Here is a 27128-nt window from a genome sequence, read left to right on the forward strand (position 1 = left end):
TATAACCGATTCAATTATCCGGATCCTCCTTAAGATTGCCGAATATTTTGGGCCGGTTTTTAATCCATAACATACTTATTTACATCCAATTAATGTCCATTGTATCTTAGGAAATATCTAATCTGCATGCCGAATTTTTAGGATGGAGTTTGATAAAAAGAATTGATAACCCAATTTATGTAATCACATCCTCTTAATCACATTCCTATAATATAGCAACTAATTCAAAATGAATACATCTTAGAAAATATCTAATTTGCATTTAATAAACGATTACATATTTGATAAGATCTTATTAGCTTTAAATGTACACTATTAATCCAATAATATCAATTGAGAATCATAATAATAATATGTCAGATCATTCATTCCTAAATCATAACTAACAAATCGTAAAATGTATATTATCAACTTGCAAATCAAGAGTTTCTACAAAACTCTACCTACAATCGTTAACAGTATATATATCAATAAAATAATAGACCGTGGTGTACCATAAGATAAAACCTAGTTTACACTTACATAAAATTAGAAGATAAAATCTCAAACTGGAATTTGAACCGAAAAGGCAAAGCTACTTGAGATCAGTTTGGTCATAAAATATTTACAGCAAAGAACAAGACATTGCTTTTGACTTTCCACTTCACCTTCAAAGCTCTTAAAACGGTTAAAAAGCTCGGTTTTGCTTCAGACACAAAGATTCACTGTCTGAATCCGTGGCAGAGAAGCAAAGTAGATACCAAATTTGGGACAACTCTCTCTCTACCAAAACAAAATGGTCAAACACACAACGAATTCTTCCACCCAACCAACAGCTCTTAAGGATCAAAACAATCATCTCAGCCACCAAACTTTAACCTAAAGATTTGGCCTTTGGTCATTGAGCTTTATCGATCACCCAAATCACTCACCGCCCATTGAATCAACAACATCCAAATATCGATTGATTACACGAAAGGGAGAGCCTCTATAAACAGATGAACGAAAATTCCAGTGTTAACAATGACAAATTAAGTATTCCAACTTCCTTCTTCGAATCACCCAACTAGACAGCAAAGTAGCTTCACGCTCCTACTTGCTTCCATGTCAGAGCCAAACTCGGTAGTCACAAGAAGCAGCACTAAAATGCTAAGCTCTACTTGTTGAACAAAAGAAACCCCTGAATTTACCAAAGATCAAACCAAGGAGACAAAAGACAAACAAATATTTGTGCCCTCTGTGTGGTCCTGTCACATATTATTGTCTAAAATGCAGCTTCCTACTCACAGATCAGGAATACTCTCTGTATGAAGAAGTAGAAATCTAAAAAAATTTGAAATCAGCTTCAGAATGTTGTTACATGTAACAAAAGGGTTGGATCTTTTATAAGAAACAGATAACAATGAAACCCCAGATCTGGTTCTTACATTAAACAGATCTTATCACAATCTCTCTCATTTTTTTCAATAATCGTCATCATCCTCGTTGATGATAAAAATCATCACGCTCAATCCTTTTTTCTTTTTTTTTTCCTTTCAATACGAGATCAAAGGAAAATGAAAAAAAAAAAAAACAGAGCATAATTTTTAGTTTTCCGGTTGTGTGTAAGTAAATCAACGGATCTTGTTGTTGTTGTTGTTTTTGTATTTGTGTTACCGATAATAATAAAAATCAAAGACGTAGATCGGTACAGTGAAGATCATCCGTGGCGCCAGGGAATAAGTCAACGCCATCCAACGGCGGGAAATTAAGATCAAACTGAAACGGCGGTTTCCGGCGGGAAGACGAAGATGCGATATCGTCACCGTCGTCGATAACAGACGAAGACGAATCGCAGTCGCTGTGACAATCCTCCGGAGCTACCGGCGGAGTCCTCGGATACCTCTTCTTAATAACGTGCAACGGTTTCGCCACCGACGAAGAAGCCGCCGCCTCCGCCATCGGTCTCGGTCCGCTACAAGATTTGACGGTGCTGCTCATGCTGCTACTCGCCGGCCGGCTGATCATCTGTTGCTGCTGGTGCTGGTCCTGGAAATTACCTCCGCCGTATAACCGATGGTCCATAAACGGATCGATCTGGTTCTGATTCGCAGCAGAGCATAGATTCTGATTCCGATTCTGGTTCTGGTGGTAGTTGAGAGGTTGGAGAGGAGAAGATGGAGAGCAGTCGATCGGGAAATTGGTTTTGGCCTTTGGACCACGGAGGTTACGAGCGGCGGCGTCGTAAGCGCGTGCGGCTTCCTCGGCGGAATCGAAAGTACCGAGCCAGACACGTGATTTTTTTAATGGATCACGGATCTCGGCGGCGAATCTACCCCAAGGTCTCTTCCTGACGCCTCTATACCTCGGCTCCTTGACAGATCCAACAGGAAGAAGGGCGGGTCCAACGACGGAAGAGCCTCTCCCTTTCCTCATGGAGAAGATTGAAGATAGATGTAAGGATAACACCAGAAGTAATGTGATGGTGAAGAGATCTGTGTGTGTTTGTGTGTGAAGAAGAAAATGTTGAAAATATGAGGAAAGATGAGGAAGAAGAAGATGAAAGGAACCAAAGGGGTAGCGATTGGAATACACAAATTAAACAAAAAAAAAAAAAAAAAAAAAACACTCTTTTCAAAAAAATATTTTACTCAAAGAATTTTATTGTAATAATAATTAATAATTTATGGTTGGAAAAGCTTTTTCTCTCTTTTTTATTTTTTCGATTTTTTTCTCTACTACTACCTTCACGCCGCGTTTCACACAAGACCGACCAATTCGTTTTTTTATTTATCGTAGAGCATTTTCTTAACTTGGATTCTTTTTTTTTTTTTTTTTCTTTTGCTTTAAACTTTTTATTCGATATACTACTGTGTGGATTGTGGAAAATTCAGAAAAACAAAACTGGAAAAATCTAAAAAAGAGTTCACAAGAGAGAGAGAGAGAGAGAGATGATGTCTCGAAATGCGAAGAAAGTAAAAGAGGGTAAGCACTTGCACTCTCTGTCCTGACCCCTGACCACAATCTATTTTTATAATAAAATCTTATTGAGTCTCTCACTTATTTCTTTATTATTATTATTTTAAAAAATCAACTAAAAAAGACCAAACTAGTCCCAACTTGTAATGACCAAAAACACCCTCCAATATTTTTATTTTTTATATTTCATTTCGTTTAATAATACTCCATCCATGTCGAAATAATGTAAGTGAGGGGGTGAGGTGAGGTGAGGTTTCTTCTCCTGCCTTTGAGAGAGACCCTACACGAAAACGAGACGCGCTTATCGTCATCGACATCCGTCTCCGTGTTAAAAGTAAATGCTGTTGAGGAAACGCATTAATTGGGAGAGGAGATAAAAGAAACACTCTCATCTCGTTTATATAAAAACTGAATTTGTGTCTCTCCATTAATAAAAAAAAAAACCCAATTCAAAACCAAAACAATCAATAATAATACCTCTAAAAAGAACCAAGAACAAACACATTTTGCTAAAATCTCTTGAGTTGGTTTCTCTCCAGGCTCATCATAATAGCCTGCTGAGGGATTTTATGAGTAGTTTTAGGTTTTTTCTCGTTGCTTCATCCCCTGTGAACCCCAGAATATCTGAACTTATGCTCTACAATCAAGAATCAAGAAACCATAAGTCTTTTGTTAATATTTTATTCTTTTAACTCGTCAAAGCTTTAGTGTTTGTATGATATAATGAATAAAGTTTACCTCGACGTTCTTCAAAGTGTAAACCAGAGTGTAGATTGACTTCTGAATCAGTTCTGTATTCTCTGGTGTCATAATCGACGCATTCACCTTTCTGCAATGTTATAACCAAACAAAAATAAGATATTTAAATTTTGCTCTGTCTACCGTAAGAACATTATAATCACATAGCTTATCTCTCAGTTAACCATATACGTATGTAGGTAAACGAGCTTTTACATAGATGTGGTCCAGGAACATACATTTAAGTGATACAAACAGCAGACTTTGTCTCAGAAGATAAGTAATAGAGGCAGACAAGATGATCGATTACCGAAACATTTAAAAAAGAATAGAGGAAAGATTGAAAAGCAGCGATGAGCAAAAAAGATATGTATAGATAAGGCTCATTTATGCATAGATATATATGTATACGTTTCTAAAAGCAGCTCTTGTTCAGAAACTAGTCCACAAATAGAGTATTGAAGCCACATAAATAAATGGAAGTTAGAGTGTTCCTATCATATGGTCTGTTTCCAACATGAGGCAGAAATAGTTTAGCATTTGCACCATGGAATTCAAAATACTCATAACGATTTGCCAAGATTGTTACACTCAGAGCTAGTACCTCAAATCGTTAGAAGCTTGGGTAAGGCTTCGAGTAAGGCACTCAACTTCCTTGAGCAAGCCGCTATCACGAAACTCAGAGAGCAAAGGTTGAGCATCTTCAGCCATGGCTTGAATCTGTGACATCACTACATCAAAACCCAACGCTTGAGCATGAGAATACATTTATTTCTGTCCAACTTGAAATTTTACCTATCAACTCTTTTTGAAAAATACTGCAAACAAGATCTAACAAAGGCCACCAAAATTACTCATATCACCTTTTTGAGCAATGGTTTTGCTTCCTCAATAACTGAAGCCGCTCTCTCAGCAAGCGAATACGTATTCGCAACACCAATGGCCTCCACTTCGCGTCCAATACGAGTGAAAATTCCAACTAATTCATCTAAACTAACTCCTTGCTCTCCTTTAATCTTCTGCCTATCGCAAACGATCAGACCTTCTACACCACATTCAGGATGCAGAGGTCCTACAGAAGGTTCTGGTATCGGATTCCTAGGCATAATGTCGATCATGGTTTCCATTAGAAGACCAGACTGATTCACCTCAACCAGTGAATTCTTTGGGATAATAATTTTATCATCTTCAATCTACAAAAAGATGATGACAAGAGAGCCAAATTCAAGAAACCAATAAAAACTGTCAAAACCAGATCAAAGCACCAAAATCATACCTCAGCTACAGCTTCAATGTTCTTCAAGGAAGGATTAACACGGATCACCGTACCAACAGTAACCCCGCGGATTCTAACAGGTGTTCCGGTACAAATACCAGAGGCATGACTAAGCTCAAACACAGTCTGATATTTCCTAAACTTGGACCGCATTTGAAACCCTCGCAGCCAAGCCCAGCTAAGAGCAAGAAGTGTAGCTCCAGAGACAATAAACAAACCAACCCCACCTTCCCAAACACTTCTTTTTCCAAAACCAAAATCACTCAAAGGCTTTAAAGTCTGTTTCCATATATTCCTAGGCACATCCAAAACAACCGTGAGCGGACTCTTCCCTCCTTCACCAGACGATGGTTGACCTTGACCATGAGCAGCGTCGGAATTGGATGCAGCTCTTACAACTAAATGCCTACTAGTTCTAGGTTTCTTCGGTGGGAGATAAGGAAGCCCATTGGGTGAAGCTCGAGGGCAAACAATCATGGAAGATGATGGCATTAGTGATGATTGAACTTGAATTACCGGATTCCCAATCATCTTCCCAAAATTGAATTAAAAAAACTAAAACTTTATGTTGCAAGTTCCAATTTTTTTTCCCCGAGCTGCAGTTTAGAAAAGAGAAAGAACCATGTGAATTGCGTGAAGCTTCTACTTAACCGATCGATTTACAAGTCGAAATTAGGGTTTTTGAGAGAAATAGAGAATACTATTACCTGGGCTCGAAGCTTACGAAAGAACTGGTGTCCTTGAATCTGAGAATAGCTTTGTTTGTTGCTGGATTTTAGAGAAAAGACGGAAAAAAAATCAAATTCCCATGTGTTTTTATTAATAATCATAATTTCATTAATTAATCACCTAATTTCTCATTACGAAGCCAATTTGAAAGGAAGCAAGGGCATTTTCGTCATAATCAAGAAAATAATGTTACAGTGAAAGTGAATGTCTCTCTCTTCTTCCCTGTATGCTTTTGGCCCTTTGGAGAAGTGGTAGGCCATCTTGTTGTGTTTGACCGCAAAATGTGAAAATATTAGCTCAAAATCAAATTATTTCATAAAGTTTCAACAACTCTTCCTCTTCAAATCAGTCTTGTGACCAAACAAACCAACAGCTTTTTTTTTACTATTCTTTTTGAGTAACATCAAGAACAGACGCACAAAGATCACTGTGTTTAGGAATTTTATTATTGCGAGCTGATGCCACTGTCTCTCTTCTGTCACAGGCTTGAGATTTCAGATGGTTAATGGATTTCTACCTCCTTCTATCACCAACCGATAAGCAGTAGCTTCAGAAGAGCCATTCTAATGAACAAACCGTTCTTTGCTTGTCTGAAGTAGGCAGCTCTTGGATCAGCGTCAACATCTGCAGTGATCTGCACATGAAGGATTACAAAGAGTGAGGATTATTGTGTCAAGGTACAATAGATGAAAACTGTGGGGATTTTATTAACTTACTTCATCTAATCTCGGTAAGGGATGCATGATAATAGCTTTTTTCTGCATCACTCCTAAGAGATCCTTGTCTACTATATACTTCCCACGAGCTGCTTCGTAAAGGTCAAGCCTTTCTCCAAACCGCTCTCTTTGGATTCGGGTTTGGTAAACTACATCACACTTGGATGCTACTTCCATTAAGTTTGAACTTTCTTCCCATTCCACCCCGTTTGATGTCAAATATTCTTTTATGTCATCCTACCATTATAAAACAGACATTTTTGAAGACGATAAGCAAACAAACGCAATGACGAGTAAATTAAACCAACTTTTTCAGGGCTGACAAGCCTAGTAATACTAACCTTCATCTTAACAATTTCAGGGGAAACAAAGTAGATCTTCACGTCATTAAACTTGGCAAGCAAGTATGCAAGCGACCGGACTGTCCTTCCATTGGCAAGATCTCCAACTAAGGCTACACTGATGCCATCTAGTTTTCCAATTTCACTTTGAATGGTATAGACGTCCAAGAGAGCCTTAACAACAGCAACAGTGCCAAACATAAGAAACAAGGATGTGCAGTAGTGATTGTTTAAGACAAATAAAACGCTAAAGGTTAAGAACACAACACACCTGAGTAGGATGCTCTCCAGGACCATCACCTGCATTAATGACAGGTATATTGGCAGTAGCTGCAGCTTTTCTAGCAGCACCGCTTTCAAAATGCCGCATCACGATAATATCAGTATAACCCTCCACTGTTCTTATAGTGTCTGAAAAGTTCTCCAAAAAGTTTCAGTAAATAATCTAATCTAACACAATCAACATGTCACAGCAACAACAACAAGAAGAAGATATTTGCTGACAAAGTGGATACCTTCAAGTGTTTCCCCTTTAGCTGCAGACGAAAATTCTCTGGCATTCTCAGTAGTTAAGACTTCACCTCCAAGGCGTTTCATGGCAGATTCAAAAGAGAGCCTGGTACGGGTAGAAGGCTCATAAAAGAGGGTAGCCATTAAATAACCCTTGAGTATTTCACTTTGTGTAGAGCTTTTCTCAATCTTTTCCATTTCCCGTGCAACATCAAATATAGCGCTTAGCATCTCCCTATCAAACTGCTGCCCTTCAATCACATCACTAAGTTGAAATTTCTTGCCAGCTGTAAAACATTCCCGTGTCTCAACTTGCATAGCATGACACCTAAATCCTTGGATTGGAGCAACATATCGGGTCAGATTCCAGGTAGCATTTTTCTTAGAGGCAGGAAATGAAGTCAAACAAATCTTTGAGCTTTCAAAAGGACTAGAGAGATTGCTTGGGAAGTCAGAGCTGCAGGCTAATGCTGCTTTAGGAAAAACTGAGGCGCCGCAAAGTGTGGCTGAAGTAAGTGATGATGGGATAGCCATTCTGGCAGGATGCTAAGCCGTTGATGGGAGGTAGTGAGTGAGTTACAACTTCCAGAACCTGCTAGAATCACATACAAACGATAAACAATGCAGTTAGTTAAAAAGTATCCACACACGCCGCAGATAATATTGGTAACTGATCTTACATCTATCATTTTACAAGAACCTACCAAAAACTTGAAAACATGAAGAAGCAAAAAAAAAAAAAAGTAACAGCGAAAGAAGACACTGATCAATGATTGTATATTATGGACATAACAAAACCATGCTTTTACACAAGCACTACCAAAAAGAAATTTCAAGTGTTTTGGTTTGATAGAGGGCGAATCAAAACCATGCTTATTCTATCGAAATTGGCCTTAATCTCAATCACACAAACAAAAAGAAAGAATGAATTTTGAAAAAGTGTGGATTTTGAGAAATAATGTGATGTCTCGTATCCCCTTGTAATCTAATTATCATAAACCCGAAACGATAACAAGGCTAAATTCCAATCAATCGTATACCTCAATAGAAGAAGAAGAAAAAAACACTCACACACACAAAAGTGATGCGATGAGTTTCAAAGCCTGCACAGACCTTAAAGAGTAATTGAATGAAGTAGAGCAGTCAAATGATGCAGAGTCTGGCTGGTCGAGATGTAACGCTGGTTGAAAGACCGACAGCGAAATAGAAGAAACTTAGCCTTAATCAACTCCTTACAACGGGGAATTATCAACGGGAACGGCCGCGGCGGCCGGAGTAACGTAGGGTTTTAGTAAGGAAACTAGAATAATGAAATCAAAGACGTTTTGGAATAATTAACGGAGGGAAATAGAAAAAAAGGCTTTGGGAAAAGAAAAAATTAAGAAACAATCATTAGTTAAATGCACTTTTTTATAAAGTAAATAAATTAAGTGGGAGTTATTGGTTTAAGATTTTAATAGATTTTTAAACATTTAAAATGTTATGTAGCATTTGTTGTTATTATATTAAAATTTTATTAAATTCTGTTAAAATTTAGTGTTATCAGTTTGTGATTTATAAAAAGTCATTTAAAATCTTAACAAATTTGGGTTATTGGATTCAGACTTTTATAAAATTATTAAAAATTTTGTGTTATTCAATTAAAACAAAAGAATCTATGATTGTTAATGAATTAAACTATTCTGTTATTAGTTCATGATTTTATACATTTTCTTCACAAAACAAAATCATGAAAAGTATCACAAAAATACAAAGATTATTTGCGGTACTTTACAAGATTTTAGAATACTAATCAACAAAATTATAGAAAACTTTCTACCAATACTTATAATTTTTCACTAATTCACTTTTTTCATGATTTTGATGAATTTTTCTAAATTTTTTATAAATTAGAATCTAATAATACTCCTAACTAGATATTCACTCGCGGTGTACCGCGAAGCTATTTTTTAACTTTAAAACAATTTAAGTACTGTTTTATAAATTTTAAGTGAACAATATGTTAACTCAATATATTATGTAGTGCATAAATAGTATGTTTGTGGTGTATCGTGTTATAATGAAGTTAGTATATCATATTGTTAATTAAATTTTATGTAGTATAAAATGTACAGATTTTTTTACGTGTCTATTTGGTTTGCAATGTATAGATAATAGTTTTTGAAATTATTTAAATTTTTTAAAATTATATGTGTATACTATATTGTGACATTGTAATTTAGTTTGTTTAATCTATATATAAATAGACACTTTAGAATATACAATTTTGTTGTGCATATAATCCTTTTAATTTTCGACGTTTTAAACTGTCAGTTGATCCATACTAATGTTTTCCTTTGTTATTATTATGATATGTATGTGTATAGAGATATGTTAGCAATCAGCAAATTAAATTAAATAATAATTTTTGTTATAAAGAGATATATAAGTTATGTCTTCTTCTTTTACAATTGGGAAAGTTGATTTTTTTATTTATTTTGTGCTCGACCAACTAAATAGGTAAAATATAGGAAAATATCACATCCAAAACTCCTTAAAATCTCGGATCCAAAATTTTAGGATAACAATGAGTCTTTGGAAAAGAGAGTACTTTGAACAGACCCAAGTTTTACAAATTTTTATTAAATTAATAATAAATATTAATGATATATTTGTAAATAGGTTTGAACTTCACGATTTATTTCATATTTCCCAAAAATGTATACGCCGACAATTTGGGTTTAGAAGGCCCATAACAAATTAACTCATTCATAGTTCTGTTTCTAAATCAAATCATACTCTGTTTCTTGATCACTCTGTCTCAGTAGATTCACTCTCATGCCATACCATTTGCTTGATCTTGATTCCTCTTCTTATTTTCTACTTCTTCTAGCTTTAATACTGCAGGTGGCTTTTGACGAGAGGTTTCGATTCATAAGAATTTTTAAGCGATCAAGTAGTAGTCCTGGATCCTGGTATAAACAACAAGCTTTTGATTCTTATTTACAATCTAACAACTAACAAGCAAAAAATAAAAGTGTTATGAGTGCCCCAAAAATAAACAACCAAACTTTACATTAAAGTCCTAACCTAATAATAACACATAACCTCAAATCAAGAAAGTGACGAAACACCTAAGAATATACAACATCTAAAACATTATCTCAATTAATTAGCTTCGGGTATGCTCTGGAGAACTGGTTTCCATATCCCTTGTTGATTGCCTTCTTCGTCGTAACCACCACGATCGATCATCTGGCTCGGACACGAGAAGTCATGGACGTTGACTTTATTCAGTAAATCTTGAAGTTGCTTCTTGGTGAGCCTGATCTTGATCATCTCATGATCAGATAGATCAGAGGATTTACAGTCTCGTGTAACAATCACTTTTTGATGAGCCTCCTCTCTAGAAGTACTTTTAGAGCTATGATGATGATGATGATGATTATGATGATCTTCTTCGATGAATTCATCCCAGTCTTCACCAGCCCAGTGCATTTCTGATTCGTGCCTTAAACAATTCCCCATTAATTCTTTTTTGTTTTCTTGTTTGTCTTCAAGACGTAGTTGTAAAGCCTTGTTTATATATATGCGTAGGTGGAAGCTGGTGAGATATTGAAATCATAAGAGGGAGACAAGAACATATGCAATATGCCACGTCGGATTTCAGAGTACTTTTATCCTACGTGGACATGTGTTTGTTGAACTCACCGTCACCAGCTTTTGTCCTTCTTCATTTTGGCGCTTCGTCCACCGATCCACGTGTCCTTATTGGCTCGTCAGCTCGGCTTAGATATTTTTTGCTGATTATTATTTTATGTATGCCGGTGAAAATGCAAATATCGTCATGAGATACACAAAGAAAGAAGAACTATAATATTAGTATATCGTGACGTCAAACAAAAACAGAAAGGAAATAAACACGAAAGTTACAAACATGTAAAGCATGAGAGAATCAGAAGTTGTTTTGTTCGAACCTAACTCTTGTAATGTATCTAAAACTATGGTAACTACTTGTGTAAAAGTTTTCGATGGACCATCAAAGATCTAAAAAGCAAACCAAAAATGTATTAATTAATATGTAATTTTACAAACAATCATCCCCATATAAAAATATCAATCTAACATAACACTTCAAATCTAAAATTATTTGTTAAAAATTAGTCATTGTTGTAAAACACTTAGAGTAAACTTCCATAACCGGCCTTTTTGTGCATATGATTTGTACGGCCCATAGACCCATAGTACTAAGTCTTAGTCGGTTTGGGTTTAGACTTTGCTCTTACTATATATATGTAATCTCCATGCCGATTCTATGAATAATAACAAGAGATTTACACCTTCGAATTCTCTAGTTTCATAAAAACACGTTATCAGCACGATAACCCTAAAAGTCCAACTGAGAAAAAGTTCTTAAAACCCTAAAGCCGCCGCACATCTTCTCCAGTTCGTCCAAGCTCTCAAACGGATCAAGTTCGTGATTGTTCAAGCTTGGAGATCGGTTCTAGTTCGTATTCAAAACCAGTCTGAGGTTCGTTGCCTATTCGTGATAAAAAGCTTAAGGTATAACCGAGGTCTTTAGCTCCCGGTTTAATTCCAGTCAACCCCAAATCAGTGGAAGGTAAACAATAATCAAACCCCCTTAGAACCTATGAATGAACCTGATCTGTTAAATCTAATGGAACCCTAAAATCTACAAGTAAACAATCAACAAACAAAAACCCTAAAACCCTAAAACTTTAAAATCTGATTGTTAAGGTTTAGGATTGCTTAGATTGATTGCAAATTAAACCAATTATGCTATGATTAAAATCTGGTTATTGTTGATTGCTTGCTTGAAATTGCTTGTTGCATGAGAACCTTAGAACTAGAAACCTAAATTCGAAATTCATAGAGAGATTATTAATCTGATTGTTCTAGGTTGTTAGAATCCGATTTTTGGTGATTGTTTTGTCTAAAAAAAAATCAAAAACCCTAAAATCCAAATTAAAATCGGAATTGTTCTAAGTTTTGCATGAAAAGTCAAAACATAAATTAGGATAACTTCCAAATTAATTCTAGTCATTATCCTAAAATCTTAGAAAATATTTCCTAAATTTTTGTCTTAATCCTAACTAGAAAAAGAAATTAAATTTAAGGAAAAAGAAAACCTTAGTAAAAGGAAAAACTTAATAAAAGGAAATTATTGCATTCTAGATCTTATGTTTATCTAGGACTGTTCTCATGCATAATATAGGCCACGAAATTATGTAATAAAACAAGACATTATCTACTAAAATAAATCCATGGTTCGGTCTTAAATACCGCATGACCTAGACTAAAACAATTGGCATGGTTCAGTCCTAAATACCGCATTGCCAAAGACTAAAATAATTGCATGGTTCGGTCTCAAATACCGCATGACAATAATCGGGTGCATGTTTTGTATTTTATAATGGGCATTAGATACTAAGATCAACCTGAAATCAAAGGACCTATGTGAGTGAATTGAGGATGATAATAATTGCACTGAGAAAAATAGATATAAGGCGATCTTGCATATTCACCATCACCTTGTTGAGAGTCTAAAAAACCAGTACCTCACTATTGAAGATCCTCTTGACCTTTGGACAGCGTTGAAAAACAGATACGGACACCAAAAGACGGTGCTCCTACCAAAAGCTCAATTTGATTAGAAAAACTTAAGGATCCAGGATTTTAAAACCGTGGATGAGTATAACTCAGAGCTATTTAAGATAGTATCAATCCTAAAGTTATGTGGTACCGAGGTGACTGAGGAGGACTTGTTAGAAAAGACATTCTCTACCTTTCACTCCAATAACGTACTGCTTCAACAACAGTATCGTGAAAAGGGGTTTAAGACGTTTGCAGACCTCATCTCTTGTTTGTTGCTTGCTGAGCAGAACAATGAGCTATTGATGATGGATAGTGCTTTGAGACCTCTGGGTACAGCTCCATTACCTAAAGCTCACAAGGTTAACATGGCAAAGAAAAAATCCCAACGAGCCTAAAGAGCCAAAAGAGACTAAAGAGTCTAACTATGTCCGTAGGGACAAGTGTGGCCGTGGCCATGGGAGAAGTGGACGTGGTGGTCCTGGTCATGGGACCTATCAAGGACACAATTTTGGTGGTCAAGGCCGTGGAAACTGATTCGGCTTCGGCCGTGGTCGAGGTAGAGGCCACGGGCAATTTAAACCGCAACATAAGACCAAGTCCACTTGCCATAGATGTGGTATGGAAAATCATTGGGTAAAGACATGCAAAACTCCTAAGCACCTTGTTGATCTCTATTAAGAGAGTTTGAAAAAGAATCCAGAAATTAACCTGGTTCATCTCGATGGTGAAGAAGATTTCAACCATGAGAATGATGACCAATTGGATTAAAAGACTTCAGATTGTCTAGGAGAGGATAATTAAATTTAAAATTGTTTTGGTTTAATTTCTATGTTTTATGCTTTGAATTTTATTGACTTATGATTTTAGTTTAAATTCAATTATATTATTACCTTTAGATATGCATTTGTTATGCTATTATGGCTAAAACATAATTCTTGTCTATAATGAGAAATGATTGAGGACAAAAATATGATTGTGGTGGATAGTGGATCAAGCCACATAATTTTGAATGATAAGAGATATTTTGCATAATCTCATTTCGAAAAATGCCAATATTAGCACAATAGCGGGTATAGCAAGTTTTATTGAAGGCTACGGCCAGACACACATCTTGAACTAAGTGATGCCTTATATTCACCCAGCTCAAAAGGAGCTTATTGAGTTTAAAAGACATTCGTTTGAATGGTTTACATGTTGAAACTAAGGGTGAAGGAAACCAAGAGTTCCTATACATTATTGAAATCACCCAAGGATCTAAGAAAATCCTAAGAGACTATACCCGCATTATTTACTGGTTTTTACCATGCTAAGGTTAATATGATAGAGTCTAAATTGGCAATGAACCAAATGTTCAATGAACAGTTCACTCTATGGCATGACCGACTTGGTCATCCGAGTTCTAACATGATGCGTAAGCTTATTATGAATTCAAATGGGCATACTCTTAAAGAGAGAAAAGTTATCCCTAAGAATCTCACGTGTGTAGCATGTGCACAAGGGAAACTTATTGTTAGGCCATTACCAGTCAAAGTAACTAAGGAAACTTTGCATTTTATGGAAAGGATACAAGGGGACATATGTAGACCTATACACCCACCTTGTGGGACATTTAGGTAATTTATGGTCCTTATTGATGCATCAACCAGATGTTCGTATGTTTGTTTGCTATCCACAAGGAACCTAGCATTTGCTAGGCTGTTGGCTCAAGTTATAAGATTAAGAGCACATTTTCCAGAATTTCCACTTAAGACTATACGTCTAGACAATGCTGGTGACTTTACATCCCAAGCGTTTAATGAATATTGTATGTCCATGGGGGTGAGTGTGGAACATCCTGTGGCATATGTCCATACACAGAACGAATTAGTTGAATCCTTCATTAAACGAATACAACTAATTGCTCGACAATTGTTAATGAGGTCGAAGCTTCCTGTGTCGGCTTGGGGACACACAATATTACATGCAGCAGAGCTTATACGCATCAGGTCATCTAGTGAACATAAGTATTCGCCATCCTAACTATTAACGGGTCATGAGCCAGACATATCCCATCTCAAAACATTCGGGTGTGCTGTTTATATACCGATTGCTCCACCACAGAGAACTAAGATGGGACATCAAAGGAGGATGGGAATATATGTTGGATATGAGTTTCCCACCATTATTAAGTATCTTGAGCCAACTACAGGAGATTTATTTAAGGCTAGATACGCGGACTGTCAATTTATAGAATCCGAATTTCCTATGTTGGGTGGAGAGACAAGCAAGCTGGTTAAAGAATTATCATGGAATCAAACATCCTTGAATTGGCAAGATCCTCGAACTCTAGCATGTGATGCAGATGTTCAAAAGATTATTCATTTACAGAAGCTAGCTAATCAATTTCCAGATTCCTTTGCTGACCCAAAGAGAGTAACAAAATCGTACATACTAGCTTGTAATGCACCAGTACGTATTGATGTTCAGAAGGAACACAATCAAGTTGCTACAGAGTCTAAGCCACATTTAAAACGAGGTAGACCATTAGGTTCCAAAGATAAGAACCCTCGAAAATCTAAGAAAGGTGCAAATCAAACCGAGTTTAAGGAAATTACAGACATGGCCGCGGCAAATCCTAAGGTACCAAATGAGGTTTGGGACGCTGAACCTTAAAGTCCTAATGGTATTGATAATAATGAGATCTCGATCAATTATATCATGTCTGGAATTCAATGGAACCGTAAGAATGTCGACATTGATGAAGTATTTGCATATAAGGTAGCACTTGAGATAAATGAGGATCATGAACCCACGTCTATATTAGAGTGCACTCAAAGTAAAGATTGGCTAAAATAAAAAGAAGCCATTGACGTGGAGTTAAACTCTTTAAGGAAGAGGAATGTGTTTGGTCCTATTTTAAGGACACCGTTCAATATAAAACCAGTAGGACATAAGTGTGTCTTTGTAAGGAAGAGAAATGAGAGTAATGAAATCGTGAGATATAAGACACGTCTTGTAGCACACAGATTCTCTCAAAGACCATGAATAGATTATGAGGAGACATACTCCCATGTGATGGATGCAACGACTTTTAGATATCTAATAAGTCTGGCTATAAGAGAAAAACTGGATTTGCGGTTAATGGATGTTGTAACTGCATACTTATATGGTCCACTGGATAATGAGATTTATATGAGATTACCAGAGGGGTTTGAGCTTAAAGATAAGAGTGGTTCTCGAGAACAATACTGCATAAGGCTGAACAAATCCCTTTATGGACTGAAACAAAGTGGGCGAATGTGGTACAATAGACTAAGTGAGTACCTAGCCAAAGAAGGCTATAAGAATGATCCCATCAGTCCATGTATTTTTATAAAGAAGTTTGCAAACAAAGGGTTTGTGATAATAGCAGTGTATGTGGATGATTGAAATGAAAGACCTAGGTAAAACTAAGTTCTGTTTGAGATTGCAGCTTGAGTACATTGATAATGGAATCCTTGTGCATCAAATGGCATATACAGAAAAAGGTACTCAAGAGGTTTAATATGGACCAAGCTCACCCATTGACCGGCCCAATGGTTGTGAGGAGCCTTGACTTGAATAAAGATCCATTGTGTCCAAAGAAGGCCGATGAAGAAGTTCTCGGTCCTGAAGTGCCATACCTCAGTGCTATAGGAGCGTTAATGTTCGTGGCTAGCCACACTAGACCGAACATATGTTTTGCCATGAACCTCCTAGCAAGATTTAGTTCTTGTACGACTAAAAGGCACTAGAATGGTGTTAAACATGTTTTGCGTTACCTACAAGGGACGACAGACTTTGGTTTGTTTTATACTAACTATAACAAGGAAGGTTTAGTTGGTTTTGCTGATGCAGGTTACTTATCGGATCCGCACAACTCAAGGTCTCAAACCGGTTATGTTTTTACTCACGGTGGTACGGCGATCTCATGGCGTTCTATGAAACAAAGCATTGTGGCCACTTCATCTAACCATGCGGAGATCCTAGCAATTCATGAAGCCGTACGTGAGTGTTTTTGGTTGAGGTCAATGACTCAACATATCAGGATAGATTGTGGCATGATCGACGATAAGGAAGCAACGGTCATATACGAAGACAATACGGCCTGCATCGCACAACTCAAGGAAGGATACATCAAGAGAGATCGGACGAAGCACATCCTACCCAATTTCTTCTTCACACATGAACTACAAAAGGCCGGAGAAGTTCAAGTGGTGCAAGTTCAATCATGCGACAACTCAACCGATCTCTTCACCAAAGCATTGCCGACTACTACATTCAAGAAGCTCATTCACCAGATTGGAATGCGGGGGCTTAAGGACTTTAGGAATGCTTAGAACAGGGGGAGCAATGCGTGCTGTACTCTTTTTCCTTCACCATGGTTTTGTCCCATTGGGTTTTCCTGGTAAGGTTTTAATGAGGCAGCGCCCCAAGCGTATTGCACTGATCCCTTAGCATTGGCACGGTTATGTCTTCCAAGAAGGAGTGTTGTAAAACACTTGGAGTGGACTTCCATAACCAGCCCCTTTTGTGCATATGATTTGTACGACCTATAGACCCATAGTACTAAGTCATAGTCGGTTTAGGTTTAGACTTTACCCTTACTATATATGTAATCTCCATAGAAATTTTATGAATAATAACAAGAGATTTACATCTTCTAATTCTCTAGTTTCATAACAGTCACAACAAAACATTTTCTCAGCTTATTTTAGTCAACCACTATGTGTTTGATTATATAAACTTGGGATGAAGCCGAGCAGCCGAGGGAAGAGTGAAGTGTGAACACGGAAATTGGAGAGGTATCTTCAAAGTGTGAACACAACCAAAGGGAACAGAATCTCTGATCATAAAGATGCCCCCACCCCCAGTTTTATATTACTCGATTAGACCATATCATGTTGATCACACTCACGTCTCCCACCTTTTCCATACAAATTTTAATTGCCATCACCTTCTTATGTTTTCTTGGTCTTTTTCTTTAAAAAAGTTTTTAAATAGTTAGAAAGTTTTGAGAATACATGTCTTATTTATCACTTCAGTTATATAAGTTAAACAGTTTGCATTAATTTGTTAGTTATGATACCATTAAAAATCACAACTGATCAACTCATGTTTATTTGTTTGTCTATTAATCATTTACCGTTTTTGGCATAGTTTGTTTGTTCTACTATCATCATCCGATCTTAACATCAATTACCCAATTTACTACCCCTACAAATACCTTATCTATATTCAAATGTAACTCAACAACTAATATATACCATTATTATTCATATAAGTCAAAACCATGAGGTTGGTGTTACATCAGATTATCCCACTACTACTAGCATTTTTATTTAGTATCGATCACTTGGCCCATAGACACGATTTATAAATGAAACTGATCTGTATTGCATTGGTTGATCGATCAATCTCTCTCACCTCTTGTTCTCTCGAAACGATCCGTAAAATAAGTGATAGAATCTTGGTGTTCATACTTCTGTAGAGGCGACCAAACTAATCATCTCAACTTTATTCTATCTGTTAATTTATTCATTTTTTCATATTTCAAAATTTTAAATTACACTATGTATCAGTACAAATGTACAATGGTCAATGGGTCGATCAATACAATGTGTTTGATTTTCATTTTGTATGTGTTACACTTACACGTTACACAAACATATAGTATTAATATTTTCGGCTGCTATGTGATATATATACACGTTACACTTACATACTTCCACCATATATACTGTGTACTGTTGTACAATCATTATATTCGAACAAACATATTAAAGTGAGATTCTTTGTTTTAAAATGATTTCTATTGATTATGTGACTAAGTACCATCCGAAGACTTATTTCTTTAGTTGCGTTTAGAATTTAACATTAAAATAAGATAAGAACAGTACTTCCTGCTGCAACTAAACTAGAGACGTAAATATATTAATATTACGTATACAACTATATGTACGACGTGTACACGAGACTTGTAGCTCTCTCATTTTTGTCGCCAAATTTATAAGGAATCGAGGGGATCGATAATAGCCAAGCTAGCATATATATGATAGATAACTAATTATTAGTCATCATCAATTTTACTGAATGCAAACGAGCTCACGGAGAGCTAGCTCAAGTAACTTCAAAGGTGAATTTTTAATATAGTTTCTGTTTTGTTTATGGAAGAATTTATAGAAAGCTCAAACTCAAAGTTCATATACTTCTAAATATATTTTTGTAACACACCTAATCCATGCAGCCCCGGCTCTAGACATGTGTCGGGGGTGCAATTGCACAGAATCTAGTCATTTTTTGTCTTTTTTGGGAAGAAAATAGGGTCCAACAAAATGGGATCCCATAAGCTTGGATACAAGGGATGGTGTACACCAGATCTATAGCAATGCAAAGCAGATTAATCAAAAAGTGAATGCTGTTTCATTGGCTTCTTCTTTTGAGTTGAAACTCGAGGAAGCTCGTGCTTGCATTGAGAATCCTGAGAGTGAGAAGCGTTCTCAGAAAAAGAAGCTTCAGCAGCTCCTCAGGAAAGTTAGCGAGGAGAGGGCAGCTTAGCGCAGCAGCGAGCATGAGATGGTCCGAGCAATCATTGAAGACATGAAAGCTGACATGGCCCGGGAAAAGAAAAATAGTCATAGATTAGAAATCATCAATCTGAAACTCGTCAGTGAGCTTGTAGATTCATAGTTAGCCGTAAAGCGTTACATGCATATATGATTACCAACAAGAAAGGAAAGCAAGAAAGTTAATTGATGAAGTTTGTGAAGAACTTGCAAAGGAAATAGAAGAAGATAAAGCTGAGATTGAAGCATTGAAGAGTGAATCCATGAATCTCAGAGAGGAATTAGATGATTAAAGAAGAATGCTGCTGATGATTACGGTTTGGCGTGAGGAACGTGTCCAGATGAAGCTTATTGACGCCAAAGTAACACTTGAGGACAAATATTCATAAATGAACAAGCTTGTAGGAGATTTGGAAGCATTGTTCAAAACAAGAAATGCTATTACATGTGCGAAAGAGGTGAGAGACCCAAAACTGTTAAGAGAAACTGACGCATCAGTTAATAATATCCAAGAAATCAAGGAATTTACATATGAACCCGCAAAGTCGGACGATATCAATTGAAAGCCAAAAGGTCCAGCTGAAACATGTCCTTGAGCATAAGATCTAGGCCACTACATACTCCGAAACTACCTGTCTTATCCTAGGTCAAACTAGTCTTTATGACTGAGCAGCATAAGCGTAATTTGAGCTCGTCTGTCTGCTATATTGCCTTTGTCCCGTGATCTACCCAATAGAGCGAATTGTAGTGGTATATTGTCTTGCTAAAAGCAAAATGATCTTTGTGATTGATTACTGTCATATGTTGGCTTGTCTAGCTTCAGCCAGTTACCAAACTTTTGTTGGTTACCAGGAACCAAGACCCAGTGGTGTTTTGCTTTATTAATGAATTTTGTTCTTCTTTATAATCCAACTTGATGTTCGGTCAATAATAACTTATTTTAATACATTGTGTAAATATATACTTCGAAACTGTAGGATGCATTTTTCTAATTTTTTACTTTATTATTTGTAATAAAACGTATGAAATGAATATAACACATATCTTTCAATCATTCTTCATACGTGAGGCTAAAATGTGATCCTAGAAGTGCTAAAGTAGTAATATGTCAAAAAAAGAAGAAGTAAACTATGTCCATTTGATAGTGTATGATTTAATGCTGGTTGTGAATCTTGACATCTTGTGATTATATATTAATCCAGAAAGAATGGTCTTTGGTATTTTATTATTACCTATCAGAGGAGTTCATATCATTAAGACATTAAGTAATTATTTTTCATAGCATAAAATAAGTTAGGCTTAAATAAAGCAATAATGATGAGCGCCTATCCCTCATTTTAGCTGCCATGATTTATGCTTCTTTACAAATCTAACTGGGAAGGTACTTGGTTGAAGAAATTGCCTCCATTGAGACTTGAACAACCAACATATCTCTCACAAGAAAACCCTTTGATGAATCTCTTAGATCCGAAAGAGGCATGAAGTCAGCATATCCCCACCCGATTGTCTGTGGACTGAACCAGTTATCAACTGCCATAAATATGAATATTAGCCATATGAATGTTTCACAATTAAATAACAGAAACATAATATGAGATTATATAAAATTATATACAAATATGAGTAGTCTGACCAAAAAAAAAAAAATATATATATACAAATATGAGTCATGTCACTCATCCACTTACTTGGCCTTTCCAAAACGGTATTGGATTGGGCTCCGAATTGGTTAGGAACACGGAGCTTGGCTCGTACGTAAACCTTGTCATAAGGCTTTGCGTTAAGTACTTCTTGGGGGCCAAGGTTAAGGTAAAGCGACAAATTTTTGCCTTCGAAAGCGCCAAAACCATTTTTAAAGATTCGTAAATTCCTAATCAGCATTTGAAAAAAAAACTTGTCAATAAATTACTACCCAACAAACTTGCACTACTTACACTTGGTTTTACTACAACTAACATTGTGAAACTCACCAGCTCTTTCCTCCAATAGTGAACTCCTCTGATAGGTGATCGTTAGGCAGTGTGGAGAGTCCCTTAATAAACCAGGTAAACCTCGGGTTTGGAAAACTCTCGGTGACCGAGAAAAGTTCCGACTTTTCATAGAATGGTGGAATGATGACGTCAACGCCAAACTCGCAATGGTCGACATCATATAGGTATCCATTTTTCAGGTTGTTAAACGTAGTCAGAGGAAGAACCTTAGAAAATCCCCACATGGTTTTGATTGCGCTGAATCGCCATACATCAGTATCTACACGTACGTACCGTAACACACCACATTTATAGACATATAAATAGATAATATAGATATATCTTACAAGAACTAGAGAGAAAATTGACATATTTAATTAAATTATCTAGTGAAGTTACTTATATTAACCTTGGATCGTAAAGTACTTCTTCTGTTTCTTGTTGAAGATGTAAAATCTGAGATCTGCATGAACCTCTTCACGTGGAGAAGTGAGAGTTGAGTTGTCTAAGACGACGTATAGCGAAATGTAACCTGTACCGTTATCATTCTTATTCCCCTTTGGGTACACGACAAGCGTCCTGTTTCAGTTTGGTTTTTAGATTATCGATCGATCAGAATGATTCAGTAACAAACAATATACATAATAGAGTGGCATGAACAAAGATGGTAACACCAAGGTCCTACGTTTTGTGGACTAGTCACAATTTTTTTTATTAATTTTAAATCCTGGATCTATACAGAAAATGAAACTTTAAGAAAAAAGGTTAAAAAATTGGTACATATAGGTAACCAAAAAAAAAAAAGTTTGCCCAAAAAAACAAAAATATAGGTAACCAAAAAAAGTAAAAAAAACAAATGGTGCGTACCAATTGTATCTACCGACCCTAAAAGGACGAGATTGATAACTGTCGGTGTAAATAGACTTCATGAGTGTGTTGAAAGACTCAAACTTGAGAGAATAAGACGATGGAGGACGTTCTCTCAGACCCTTCACCGTGCTCGATAATGAGACCTTACTATCACGTGATGAAATCTGAGTGGGGATAAGTTTCTGAGAATCATTCTCCAACTGGTTTGGGACTGGCGGTCCTGCAAAAGAAGAGGTGATGAAAAGACAAGAGAAGAGAGAAACAACACATAAGGTTTCTTTGTAGTAACTCTTCATGATCATGTCAAAGATGTGTGTGAATGAAGTTTAGAGAGACAGTGTGAGACTTGTTCATGATAATGGTACATGTGTACATGTATATATAGAAGGGGAGATGGTTAATTAGATGCTTTAGGGAAAGGAAAAAATTAGTGAGATAGCATGATAATGATATTTTTTTCGTCTAGTGTACAAGTTGGTAAATTAATATCTACAGATTTGGTTTGATCATGCGTTTACTTATTATCATAATTGACTTTTTAGTCTACCTAAAATTTAGTTTGTACTCATCTGAAATGTTTGCTGGAATAATAGATAGAAAATAAAGTATACTAGATGATACCCGTGCTACAACACGGGATTATATATTTTGTTAGTTACTTTTTTTTTGTAATTTGTATTTTTGTAATGTAGTTTTTTTTATTTTGACTTATTTTCTTTGTTTATATAGTGTTTATTTGTATATTTGGGTTATACAGTAAATTAGAATTCCTAATAGAGTAAGAAGTTTGTAAAATGTAGCTTTTCATGGAAACAAGCACACCGCAATATTGGATAGTAGTTTTGTAAGAGAATAGACACTCCGCAATATCGGATAGTAGTTTTGTAAGAGGATAGACACACCGCAATATTGGAAGTAGTTTTGTAAGATGATGAGTCTTTCTTTATTTTGGTTTGTCGTCAAAAAAGGAAAAGTTGCTTGTTTAATTTTAGTGTGAAATATTTCAATGGTTAGGAAACCATTGTATTTATAGTGAGATTAAATATATTTAGGTTATCATTTAAAAGTTAATATTTGATATATCAAATCTCAGCAAAATTGAAAAAAACCAATTTAATTTATAGTTTGATAAAAATATCTGTTTTAACGGGTTTAACTCAAACTTTTTTTATATTTTAAAATTTTTAAGTTTAAAAATATTAATATTACTTAAATATTTTATAGACTTAAATATATTATAATATTTTAAACTTTCGACGGAGTTTAAATATTTATAATAATTTAAACATTCTATAAAAATTTAAATATTTATAATCTCTTAAACTTCTTTAAAAAAACGTAAATATACTATAATATGTTTACTTTTTAAAAGTTTAATATGCTCAAATATAGAACCAAATTAAACTGTTAAATTTAAATATCTGATAAATCAAGCTTCCTGCTCATTTGTACTCAAAACATATTAGTCATATATTTATAGTGATTATGAACCATATTCCAAAATATTTAGTCGATGTGGGATATACAATACACATTTGCTGTAAATTAGTTTACAACTTTACATATATATATAATTGCTGCGTTTTTATTCTTTTCATCTATACTAATCATAATTAATTACTATAATTTCGTTAAGGAAATATTAAAAAATCTAAACTAAATGATGATTTGTTTTTATTTAATTGTATTAAGTTGATTTTTTGTTTCCGTAAATATCTCACAATATAAAAGCAAATCAAATAAGTTTACATATATATACAATTTCGTATTTAATTTATTGATTATTTTGGAAGCAACAAAGTCAAAATCCATAAGTATTAAAGATTTCTCATTATTATTAATATTCGTAATAATTATAGGGATTAAGTATGGTAGTATTTAATATTTGATATTACTGAAGCCATAAAATCTCGATACGAATTTCTTTATTTAGAGAGATTATACCTTTGTTTGGCGACAAATATAATTACTATTGATCCAAACAACATACATGATCCAAATATTATAAACCTGGAGTACAAACAAATCCGCGAGTTTTTTTTCTTCTATTTCCGGGTTAAAGAGGATCTGCATCCCGATCTGGTCGTATTAAGTGGTCGAGCAAGGGGTATAATAGTCATTTAGATAAATCGTAACCATAGGTTAATTTAATTAAATTAAGTGATTCTCTAATCATTTTTAATGAAAAATGTACCAAAACAAAGTCATAGTCCAATTTGAGTATAGTGAGTATTTCTGCTTTAATAGTATACATACTAGATCAAATTACTTAATAAAAAGTTACCAAATTCTTGGACTATAAGTCTATAATCTCATTAGATCCGTAACCCACTTTTAATAGCTTTATGGCGAATTCATTAAGAAATAATCTTTGCATAATCAGCATCGAACTCAAATTCGAATCTTGTAGCAGGGAAGCAATACTTCTATAACTAGTTTAGTTAGCTGCTTTTAAACTTGCGAAATCAAATTCTCTACAGAAAAATGGTAACTCAGTAAGTCATAGATCCATCATCCATAGAGTCATAGTCTCATAGATATTTATGAAAACTAAAAGATAAGTATCCTAAAAATGGTATCCCTGTAACTCAGTTCAATTATAGAAAAATCAGTTTCATTATATATAACTCATTTTTTCTTTTCTTAAGTCAAAAGAAGATGCCGCAAAAAATGTCAAAGAAAATTATTTAATTTAGTTCCACTGCCAGATCTAGTTAAACTCACGTGTTCCCCTCTCTTGTCCCTCCGCATCTAACGTTGATATTTGAGAAAAGTCGTTGCCATTGTAACCACGATCGTGCCTAAAATAAAGAGATCCTTGGTTATCTCATTCCCGGCTTAAAGGACTTTTGCATCTAATGTGTGTGTGGGGCTTTGTTGTCAATGCCAAAACCTCGATGCTCATGAGCAGCCAAACCACTTTCCCGATAGTCGATATGGTGGCAAATTTAAAAGTGGCACTGGTTTGGCAAACATGAGCATCCAGGTTTTAGATTTAAGAGTATACTAGTGGTAACAAGTAATTAATAACGCTGATCAGGAATATACAAGTGAATCCAAGTGGTCATGCCTCGGGAGAAGGAAAAGCTTTGTCTATGTATCTTAACCTTAATGCAAATGAGAACTTCAGACCCTGTGAGAAGATATATGTTCGAGCTAAGCTTCGAGTTCTTAACCAACGTAATCTTAATAACGTCGGGAGACAACGTAAGCAAAGGATATACATTCCTTGATGTGTACACACATATACAATCTCATTGAGATGCTAATGTGATGTTTTTGTTTTTTTGGCAGTGGACAATAGGTTGGGGTTACCATGAGTTTATCTTAATTTTTATCTGATCTCAGAGATCATCAAAGGGGTTCGCTGTGGAAGATGCATGTGTTGATGGTTCAAGTCGAAATGGAAGCCATTTCTTCAACCAAGTACTTCCCTAATTAGATTTTCTCCTAGATCAATACATTTTTATATTTGGTGATCAGCTAATACTGTGTAACTCAAATCGAAACAAAATAATGGTAAGTGAGTGGTCTTGTTCACAGGACATTGCAAAAGAAAAACAAAAGTAAACGAATGAAAAGAAGATGCAAGAAAGAAAATAAGCTAATTATTGATTAATCAATAGAGGGAGTCTTCTTCTTTTTGTTTGTTGGTTGGCCTCCTCATCTTCTTCTCTTTCCTTTTTGAACCCTGCAATTTGGTTGATTTGCACTAAACTTGGAACATAAGAGCTACAACACACAAGTAGGCAATCAAAGTTGAGAGGTCCTCCTTGTATGTGAGGCACAGCTTCTCCAAGATGCACCTTTTTAACGTTGCCACTCTCTCTAAAGATGTAAGCTGCGTCCTCGAAGTGGCCGGTAATACTCCTCTCAAATTCGTCATAGCGAATAACCACGGCGACTTTCTTCTCCTCGTCGATGAAGAAACTGCCAACGTCATAGGGAAATGAAAATCATAACCACAGTGTGGTCCCATACAAAATTTTAAGAAAGATGAGTTCCATGACACTGCATTGGGCTCAATCATAGTTGTAACCCAAATCTCCACCTCTGTACTATCAGGGCGCTGATATAACGCCGCTAGTTTCTTGTCTCCAATAGAAGAGAGACCTCCACCATCGTAAAGATAGTACTCAAACGGCAGAGGAAGAAACTGTCCAAAGCTCTCCGTCGTAAAGTCAAAACATAGTAAACAGTCTTGCTGATGATCTTGATACTCACCACCCTCTTCGTATATTTTCTTGGTAAAAAAGTAAGTGTCTCCTTTCAAAGATGCGCAGCCTTGATAAAACTCTATCTCCAAGGAGGGAGTAGTGATATCAAGAACCCTCCATGAATTAGAGCTAAAATCATAGATTTCGTACTCAAGAATTAGTTGCCCAACAGAACGGTCGTAATAATTCAAAAACCTCAAGATTTTGTGTTTACGGTTATTGTCGTATCCGATAGCATAGCTGTCTGCTCTGTGGTAAGCGTTCAAGTGTTGGATCCACCTGATTTGACCCAAATAAGGGTTCCAAACCACGAGCCTAGCGTTGGCCTCTTTGGTCACACATAACAATAACCCGTCGCAATGAAAAACTTTAGATATCTTGACTTGATTAATTAGATTATTACCTATCTCCTTTATAGATGTATCCACGAGTTCTATTTTGTTGAAAGTTCCATGGAGATCGAACCTTAGTGAACAAAGCTTAAACTTCTTCATTGTGAACCCCACAAACTGATGTTTTGCTTCTGCTTTACATAGAATTCTTTCTTTGGATAAAGCGTTCCATCGTTTGCAAGTGGATCTCACTGCCCCGAGACAAGTTATCGGAACCTTTAAGAGTATCTCCTCTACCAAATCCTTCGGAAGATGAGAGATCGTCCTCATCGTA

At 35.7% G+C, this 27128-nt stretch overlaps 5 protein-coding genes and 2 pseudogenes across 9 annotated transcripts; 1 reads left to right on the forward strand and 6 right to left on the reverse strand.

Annotated features, from left to right (window-relative positions):
* Positions 1-1301: 1301 nt before the first annotated feature.
* On the reverse strand, positions 1302-2979 carry LOC104765909 (ethylene-responsive transcription factor 7). Its single transcript, XM_010489700.3, has one exon. The coding sequence runs from the start codon at positions 2392-2394 to the stop codon at positions 1651-1653; it is 744 nt and encodes a 247-aa protein (XP_010488002.2). The 5' UTR covers positions 2395-2979; the 3' UTR covers positions 1302-1650.
* Positions 2980-3311: 332 nt separating this feature from the next.
* LOC104765910 (protein TRIGALACTOSYLDIACYLGLYCEROL 2, chloroplastic) lies at positions 3312-5800 on the reverse strand. Of its 2 annotated transcripts, none has more exons than XR_015591340.1 (6): positions 5659-5800; positions 4952-5547; positions 4539-4868; positions 4280-4406; positions 3676-3766; positions 3312-3574 (listed from the first exon to the last, which is right to left on the reverse strand). XR_015591340.1 is itself a non-coding variant. In XM_010489701.3 (6 exons), exons 2-6 carry the CDS (start codon positions 5480-5482, stop codon positions 3482-3484), a joined length of 1161 nt encoding a protein of 386 aa, XP_010488003.2. In that variant the 5' UTR covers positions 5483-5547; positions 5659-5800; the 3' UTR covers positions 3312-3481. The 2 variants fall into 2 exon arrangements, 1 of the variants encoding a protein (XP_010488003.2); XM_010489701.3 differs by having other exon boundaries at positions 4280-4395.
* Positions 5801-5972: 172 nt separating this feature from the next.
* On the reverse strand, positions 5973-8627 carry LOC104765911 (aspartate carbamoyltransferase, chloroplastic). Of its 4 annotated transcripts, none has more exons than XM_010489703.3 (6): positions 8361-8627; positions 7253-7839; positions 7009-7148; positions 6738-6911; positions 6397-6633; positions 5973-6314 (listed from the first exon to the last, which is right to left on the reverse strand). In XM_010489703.3, the coding sequence occupies exons 2-6, from the start codon at positions 7779-7781 to the stop codon at positions 6207-6209; spliced, it is 1188 nt and encodes a 395-aa protein (XP_010488005.1). In that variant the 5' UTR covers positions 7782-7839; positions 8361-8627; the 3' UTR covers positions 5973-6206. The 4 variants fall into 4 exon arrangements, with proteins under 4 accessions (XP_010488005.1, XP_010488006.1, XP_010488007.1 ...); XM_010489704.3 differs by having other exon boundaries at positions 8319-8614; XM_010489705.3 differs by having other exon boundaries at positions 7253-7842; positions 8319-8596.
* Positions 8628-10199: 1572 nt separating this feature from the next.
* LOC104765913 (uncharacterized) lies at positions 10200-10812 on the reverse strand. The gene has a single exon (XM_010489709.3). It carries the CDS (start codon positions 10752-10754, stop codon positions 10395-10397), a length of 360 nt encoding a protein of 119 aa, XP_010488011.1. The 5' UTR covers positions 10755-10812; the 3' UTR covers positions 10200-10394.
* A 2454-nt stretch (positions 10813-13266) lies between these two features.
* LOC104767674 (uncharacterized) lies at positions 13267-19968 on the forward strand (annotated as a pseudogene).
* A 630-nt stretch (positions 19969-20598) lies between these two features.
* LOC104765914 (uncharacterized) lies at positions 20599-22652 on the reverse strand. Its single transcript, XM_010489710.2, has 5 exons — positions 22243-22652; positions 21785-21954; positions 21376-21655; positions 21094-21275; positions 20599-20935 (listed from the first exon to the last, which is right to left on the reverse strand). Exons 1-5 carry the CDS (start codon positions 22545-22547, stop codon positions 20775-20777), a joined length of 1098 nt encoding a protein of 365 aa, XP_010488012.1. The 5' UTR covers positions 22548-22652; the 3' UTR covers positions 20599-20774.
* Positions 22653-25853: 3201 nt separating this feature from the next.
* Positions 25854-27124, reverse strand: LOC104767675 (putative F-box protein At3g20030 pseudogene; annotated as a pseudogene).
* Positions 27125-27128: the final 4 nt, after the last annotated feature.

Source organism: Camelina sativa, chromosome 19 (genome assembly GCF_030686135.1).
Source record: "Camelina sativa cultivar CO46 ecotype springtype chromosome 19, ASM3068613v1".
Lineage (NCBI taxonomy): Eukaryota > Viridiplantae > Streptophyta > Magnoliopsida > Brassicales > Brassicaceae > Camelina > Camelina sativa.